Genomic DNA, 7594 nt, shown 5'->3' on the forward strand with positions numbered 1-7594 from the left:
ATATATATACATATATATAGACATATACATGCATATATGTATATATACATACATACATATACAAATATATATAATATATATAGATATATGCATATGCGCGCATGCATGCAAAGCTTGCATGCATTGCATGCGTATACAGCTCGGTAGGGGCGCTGGAAGGGGAGGGAGCGGCTGTCTGTACAGCTGAATATTTTCACCAACTCACGCGACTTGTAGCCTCTCGAGCAGCAAATCATTTAAACTTTGTTGAAAGACTTCCGCTCCCCTCGCCTGCTGCAGCAGCTGCGCTGCTACCTGCACTGTCGCAGCAGCAAAGCACTGAGGGTTTTGTCAGAAGGGGTTTGGGGTGTATAGACTTCAAACCCTCTTCTTCTGAACACTAGGAAAAGACAATTTAAAGCGCCATACACTAAGAACGAGTTGCACGCATGCATGCACTTGTATAGTAGAAGAAGAAACAAAAAAGAGAAGGTAGTATTTCGCTTCATAAGTGCAGTAACAAAGGCGACTAAGGTGTTTGCTGCTGCAGGGGATGAGGCCGCAGCTAGCGTGAGCTCGCTGCGGGCTTCAGGTGTACATGCAACTCAGCTCCACTGAATTATATATCATAGTTTGGGGTGTACGTACAGCGGAGTCAAAGATCCCCTGCAAATAAACTCCAAATGAATCGAAGAGCAGCGCGCTGTCTTCTCGGCAGTCATGCATCTGCATGCAACATCGCTGAAATCAATCAAGGGTTTAGGGTTTAGGGTTTAGGGTCTAGGGTTACAAGCCAAGCTCTCTGCCCCCCAATAAATCTATTACTCGCTTTTTTGTCAAGTATGAAGATAACTGCACACTGCAGCGCTTCCTTTTTAACAATGCACAAACCCACAAACCCAACGTAGAAACAAAGCCAAGAAAAACGCATTCTCTACTGTGCATGCATACATATATCCATTAGCATAACGCATGCATGCATGCATGCATGCATGCGTTGTAGGAGTTGCCTCACGACTTTAGGCAGCTGCGGGTCCTCTAGCAAGAGTCTGAGATGGTTTAACATTTGCTGGGGATTTTCTTTTAAGTCAAAAAGAGCCACGAATCCAATGTCTGCTGCAGCAGCAACTGCAGCAAAAACTTCTGCTTCAATACTGCCTTTTGCTGCAGTTGCTGCTGCTGCGGCAGTTGCTGCTGCTGCTGCTGCTGCTGTTCCATGTTGGTCCTCCACGACTCTACAAGCATTTCCTTTACCTTCTTGTAGCTGTGTTGTCGGTGTTGCTGCAGCATGAGCAGACCCTGCAGCGTCTGCTGCAGAGGCAGCAGCAGCAGCAGCAGGAGCAGCACTACATGTGTTTCTTGAGGGAGGTCCTTGATCTATGGGCGTTTGCCGCTCAACACAGAGCTGCAACAGAGAAAGGCTTGCACCACCTGCTGCTTCTGTTGTTGCTGTTGTCGCTGCTGTTGCTGCTGCTGCTGTGGCTGCTGCTGCTGCGGCTGCGGCTGCGGCTGGCGTCTCGTTCTTTTGTCTCTCAGTCTCTATCTGCTGCTGCTGATGCTTCAGAGAGGCGCAGCTCCACTCCAGGTCTACCGCCATAAGCAAAGAAACCCCCTTTGCATGCAGCTGCGACAAAGCTGTGCACCTAAACATTCACAACAGAAGAAGTTCAGGCTGTCGGCGTTGATTGTACAAATGCACTGGAGATATAAATAAAGCGAGAGAAAAAACAGGCTGCTGTCTTCAAGATCATACATATAATATATAATATATAATATATAGGGGGTAAACGCACCACATCTGAGCTGTATGCTCATCTTGTACAAGAAAGAGAAGCCGATGGCGCGAAGGGCCGTACAGCGCTGCCTTTTGGGGGCGCCCGCTCAACCTGAGGGCCCCCACGAGACCCAGCGTTTCCAATGCATTTGTTGCATGCAGTGCAGAGGAGTTGAGGTTAACTGCGCGAAGAATGGAGTGTACATCCACCTTGCGCTCCTTCCTGCAATTCGGGGCTGCTGTGCATAATGCAGAATGAGACGACAGACAACGATAGCCGCAAGATGCATGCAACGGGAGGGAGCCAGCTCTCCACAGAGTAGCAGCACCAGCAGGAGCTGCTGATGCTACTGCTGCTGCTGCTGCTGCTGCAGCAGCACAAGGCGCGAGAAATAAACTTCTGCGCAACAGCCAACCTGTCGGCGACGGCTTCAGGTGAGCCATTCGGAGAACGCCTCACTCATCTAGTTGCATATATCCCCAGGTGCCTCAAAATGATGTTTTTTGCTGTTGATTGCTGCGGGTTGCTGCAAACTGCTGGGAGAAGAAGCCGCATCGACGAGTGAATAGAACCACCACGCGAAGCCCAACGCCTCCAGCTGAGTCTGAGAGAAAGAAAATAAGCTAATATAATTTTAGAGAAAAGTACACTACTTGAAACAAAATAAAAAGACAGAATGGCATCTAGAAATGCCGCTAGCAGGGAAACAAGAACGGCATCAGGCGCCCTCGACGATAACTTGGACAGGAATTATGGGGGCCCCCCACGGGCCGTTTCATTGCCTTCTTAGAAAAGGGAGGTTGAAACTTTATTATTTTCTATATTTATTTATTTTATATATTCATTATTAACTCAATCCAAGGAAAATACTAAAGCTGCTGCTTAGTTGTAGTGACGTGGGCTTCTGCGAGTTGTCGGGTGTCTGTGCAGCTCATTTTGTAGAAAGCTTTGTATGAAATCTCTGCTACTGGAAGTAATCAATCGATGGAGCGACGTTGCTCTGTTTGTTCGACTTTTATATTTCCGTGTTCTACTTGCAACTCTTTTGTCTTTGCTTTCCACCTTGCAGCAAAAAAGCAAACAAGAAAGTCATCAGCCAGATCTGTTCTGCACGTACACTCAGGGAGTAACCACCCGGCCTGGCGACGAACGCAGTTAAGCACTTCAACTTCTCCTCTTCGTCTTTGCTTCAACCTATCGTGAAGGCACGCTTTGAACCATCTCATCTTCGTTAATTCCAACGCTACGTAATACCCAAGAAGAAGCGGATCACAGCCTTTTTTTTCTACTCTGGCTGCCGCAGTTCCCGTTGTGCAGTTCACGCATTCTTTGCTCACTGCACGCGTTAATTCGCTTTCTTAGCGTTTTTGAAGCAAAATGGCTGACGCTCTCTTCTCGGAACATTGTCTGCGTACACTGGAGAGCGCAAGATCGTGGGTTTCCGCTATAGACTGGCGCCAGCAAGAGTATGAAATCGGCAAAATGCTGTCCAGTATACACCAAAAGATAACGAAGCTTCAACTGTGGCGCCGCCAGAAACGCATCGGCTCCGCTTCTAACGGACGCGCGAAACGCAGGTGCATTGATGAACGCGTTTACAGCTGCATGCGGCAGCAGCAGCAGCATCAGCAGCAGCAGCAACACCAGCAGCAGCATCAGCAGCAGCAGCAACACCAGCAGCAGCATCAGCAGCAGCAACAACACCAGCAGCAGCAACAGCAGCAGCAGCAACACCAGCAGCAGCAACACCAGCAGCAGCAACACCAGCAGCAGCAACAGCAGCAGCAGCAACAGCAGCAGCAACATCAACAGGTAGCGCGAGGATACCACATGGAACAGACTGTGCCGAGTGCGAATACTGCTCGTTGTATACCGTTTAATTACTTCGAAGAGCTCCGCGAGATAGAGCTAAGAAGCACTGCAGCACCTACCCCCACGTAAGCCATTAATTTCTTTCTTCTTTCTTCAATTCATCTCCTCCAGGCCTGCAGCTGTGCCTTGCTATGCTTCGGGGGGCCCCGAGAGACAGATCTGCTCGCCGCCATCAGCAACGAGCGTTACCTCGGCGCGGTGAATATATATATATATATATATATAGTATTTGTTTTTATTGATAATTTCTTTTTTATTAACATTCCCGTTCTCAGGACCCACGAGCCGTGTGATATGAACGAAGGAGTCAAGCAACGCCGCCTGTTGGTGCCTATGCGTGAGTCTGCTTTCTATTCAGAGAGGGGCTGCTGCTTTATTTGTTTTATAAACATGTTCTTGCATGCAGTCCCAGGAGCAGCAGGCATCCGCATTGCTGCTACCGCTGCTGCTGCTGCTACTGCTCCCCACGTTAATGCTGCAGGGTAAGCAAACAGGCGAACCGCTCCTGCTGCTGCTGCATGAAAACATAAACCGACGGCTGCAGCAGCGCGAGCGAAGTGCAGCTTAGAGACACCGCAACAAACCTCCTCAGATCCTACCCTCTGTACCACGACGCTGAGCTCGGTAAGCGCATCGAGTGTATGCATGGACTTGCATGCATGCATTGCGTGCATTCTAAACATGCACTAATTGCATGCAACCTAAACATGCATTGCGTGCATTCTGAAGATGCAGTATACAAATAGATTCATTTAATTCATATAATATATATATATATATATATATATATTCATGCAATTGATGTTGTTTATGGTGCAGGGCTGGAGGAGTTGGGCTCCGCGATGGACGCAGAAATGGCCGCAGTGCCGGTGAATTGCAGAGAAGACGACGACGTGCAAACCACCTCTGAAGTCCTCGCGTTGTAAGTGCATGCATGCATGCATGCATGCATGTACGTATGCATGCATGCTTGTATGTATGTATGTATGTATGTATGTATGTATGCATGTATGAATGTATGTATGTATGCATGCATGCATGCGTATTTGCATTCACATTTTCGTGCATAAATATGCATGCATATTTGCATGCATATTTGCAAGTGCATTTGCATGCATGCATGCATGCGTATATGAGGAAGGGTGCATGACTATAGCGTACAATTCTATTAGTGAATAAATAAGTACATATATATAGAAATATATATCTATTCTAATTTCTTTCCTGCTTCAGAGGCGTAGAAACTGTTGAGCGGTACCTGAGCGCTCTGCTGCTGCTGCCGACTTCGCAAGTCGAACGCCAAATCGAACGACGCGTCGCCGCACTTCGCAGCCGTCTCCTTAGGCCTTGAACAGCCGCCCCTATATATTGCTTTATTCAGTATATCTATATCACCTACAAATATGTACATATATATATATATATATATGTGTGTGTGTGTGTATATAGATGTGCATTATGTGAATATCTATATATATGTATATACTAACGTATATACATATACGCATATATATGCATATATATAGATATGTGCATATATATATATATATATGCAATAATGTATGTATGCATGTATATATATGCATGCATATTGCATAAACGCAAAATTTCAATGGAAATTCAAGGCGCCGGGTTTGCAGAGTCCTCAGTCCCAGTCAACCCACCCGCACCTACTGAAGCCTCTCACTCAGCAGCTACAGCTGGCAGCAGCAGCAAACTACAGCAACACAAGCGCAGCAGCAGCAGCAGCAGCAGCAGCAGAAGCAGGGGAAGCAGAAGCAGCACCGCCCTCCGCGCAGACAATTCGTACAATGACAGCCGCTAGGGCGTTTGCTTTTAACTGCCTTTATTAAAAACGTCGAGGCGTCTGTTGCGACCCCATAAACAAAACAGAAAAAATGGTCGAAGGTTAATATTATATTTGCTATGCCAACCCCAGCAGCAAAGCCGCAGGTCGCTCAGCACACGGCATCCAGCGGCTGGGGTCTTTTCGATATTATTCTGAATGTCTTTCTTTCGTTCGGATATGCAAACAGCAACTGTGCAACCAATCAGGTGTACGTACACCTCAAGCACTGCCAACGGCCGCACTCTTCCCTCCCCAATCCCTCTGCTGCTGGCAGCACCACGCAGCAAACGTGCATGCAGTGCAGCAGCGGCTTTGCAATTGCGGCGACAGAAGAAACCTCTGCATTCAAAAAGTAACGAACTAAACGTCGTTCCTTGACCTGCTACCCAAAGGCCTACTGGGGGAGGTAAGGCGGACCCCCGATGCTGCAGCGCCTGCAGCAGCAGCAGCAGCAGCAGGAGCCGCATGACAGCTGTTGTTGGAAGCTTTCCAAGCAGCAGCAGCAGCGGCAGCACCCCCTGCTGCAAGCGAAGGGATTATAGGCGTTACGCTGCCCCGCAGCAGCACATCGAGAGGCGCCGGCCCCTCAGCTGCTTCAAAACGTAGCGAAGCACTCCTGTCCTCTAAATTCATACTTTTACTTTTACTCGATAGAGAGCTGCAGGAAGAACTCAACAGGCCAGATGGGTCTTCGCCAGATGTTGCCTTCGAGCGTCTGCAAAGAGCGACAGAAATATAAAATATATACTCATAAAAAACAAACAAATGGATAGATAGATAAACAAATTTAAAAAGTCTATCAGAGAACATGCAGGCAGATTATCATAAACAAACACGAAAAAAAGAGTACACAAACAACAAACAAACTACTAGACAAACCAACAAACAAACATACAGCTAAACAAATAAACAAACAAACAAATAAACAAAAAAACAAATAAATGCAAATAAAAAACCCGCACCTTTTCGCCAGCATCAGTCGGTCTCCCTGCCCTTCGTCTCCATGCTCAGCGATTTGTTTGTCCTCCAACCCCATATCCTAAACAAACACCAAAACCCTAAACCCTAAACCCTAAACCCTAGACCCTGACCTCAAGCCCCTAAAACCCTAAACCTTAAGACTTTGAAACCTCCAATCTTGTCTTAAAGCCTCGAATTGACAGCAAATAATGCGAGCCCCCGCGTCCTTGCAGGGGGGTCCAGCTGAGGTGTACAGACAGGTGAACAGATCAGGAAAGCCCTCTGCTCAACCTCACCTCTAAAAGAAGCGTCAGACTGTCAACTCCACTGTCCCTGGCTGCTGTACAAGAAGAATGCTGCTGCTGCACTACAGGTAGACAGCCCGGCGCAGCATCCAGCTTCATCAGTTCGTCCTGTGTGTACAAAAGCATACAAACATACGACCTAATATATGCAAATCAGAAGTAACAAATGAACAATACACAAAAAACAAACAACAAACAACAGACGAGCAAACGAACAAACAAACAAGCAATAAACAGACAACACCAAGCAGCATACAGGCAAACGCCAAACAACAAACAAACAAAAAATAAGCAAGCAAACAACAATCTACAAACAAGCAGGCAACAACAACAAGCAACAAACAAAATAACAAACCAACAACAAGCAACAAGTAAGCAGACAAGCATCAAACATCCAGAAAAACAACAGCAGCAACAGCAAAGACAAACAAAAAGACAAAGACATCACCCCTACCTGAATAGCACACAAGAAATACTGTTGAGGGCCCAACACGCTTCCGGGGCGGCAAATTCGATTCCATCCTATCCAAGGTAGAGCTGGGAACCTGCAGCAGCAGCAACAGCAATAGCAGCAACAGCAGCAGTAGAAGCAGCAGCGGTATATAAGGATAAAGGCTCAGGCATTTCTCCTCTCTGCCTGCACCGATCAATGGGGCTTCCTAGCTAACTTCATTGCTCGTTTTTTTTGCAACGCATGCACCGCACGCATGTTGTTTGTATATATACATATATACATACCACACTTATATTTATTCTTGTATTTATATTAATATGTATGCGTACTTACGTATGTAATATACATACATATACATACATCTGCATACATATGCATGTATATATATATATATATATAT

General features: G+C 46.5%; 3 protein-coding genes across 3 annotated transcripts in view; 1 reads left to right on the forward strand and 2 right to left on the reverse strand.

Moving 5' to 3' along the window:
- Positions 1–201: 201 nt before the first annotated feature.
- EAH_00004280 (hypothetical protein, conserved) lies at positions 202–2980 on the reverse strand (the record flags this gene model as incomplete). Its single annotated transcript, XM_013396990.1, has 5 exons — positions 202–294; positions 628–705; positions 995–1622; positions 1773–1992; positions 2872–2980. 5 exons carry the CDS (start codon positions 2978–2980, stop codon positions 202–204), a joined length of 1128 nt encoding a protein of 375 aa, XP_013252444.1.
- Positions 2981–3131: 151 nt separating this feature from the next.
- On the forward strand, positions 3132–4552 carry EAH_00004290 (hypothetical protein, conserved; the record flags this gene model as incomplete). The annotated part of the gene is made up of 4 exons (XM_013396991.1): positions 3132–3566; positions 3738–3824; positions 4033–4108; positions 4446–4552. 4 exons carry the CDS (start codon positions 3132–3134, stop codon positions 4550–4552), a joined length of 705 nt encoding a protein of 234 aa, XP_013252445.1.
- A 1283-nt stretch (positions 4553–5835) lies between these two features.
- The window catches only part of EAH_00004300 (hypothetical protein), a gene marked incomplete at both ends in the record, with an annotated part of 3971 nt that continues 2212 nt past the window's right edge, over positions 5836–7594 (reverse strand). Inside the window, 4 exons of the mRNA XM_013396992.1 lie at positions 5836–6190; positions 6438–6514; positions 6732–6848; positions 7195–7285. Coding sequence (XP_013252446.1) covers positions 5836–6190; positions 6438–6514; positions 6732–6848; positions 7195–7285 — 640 coding nt within the window. The remainder of the gene's footprint in view (positions 6191–6437; positions 6515–6731; positions 6849–7194; positions 7286–7594) is intronic.

This window comes from Eimeria acervulina, genomic scaffold, assembly GCF_000499425.1.
Source record: "Eimeria acervulina Houghton genomic scaffold, Eah_scaff16, whole genome shotgun sequence".
Classification (NCBI taxonomy): Eukaryota; Apicomplexa; class Conoidasida; order Eucoccidiorida; family Eimeriidae; genus Eimeria; species Eimeria acervulina.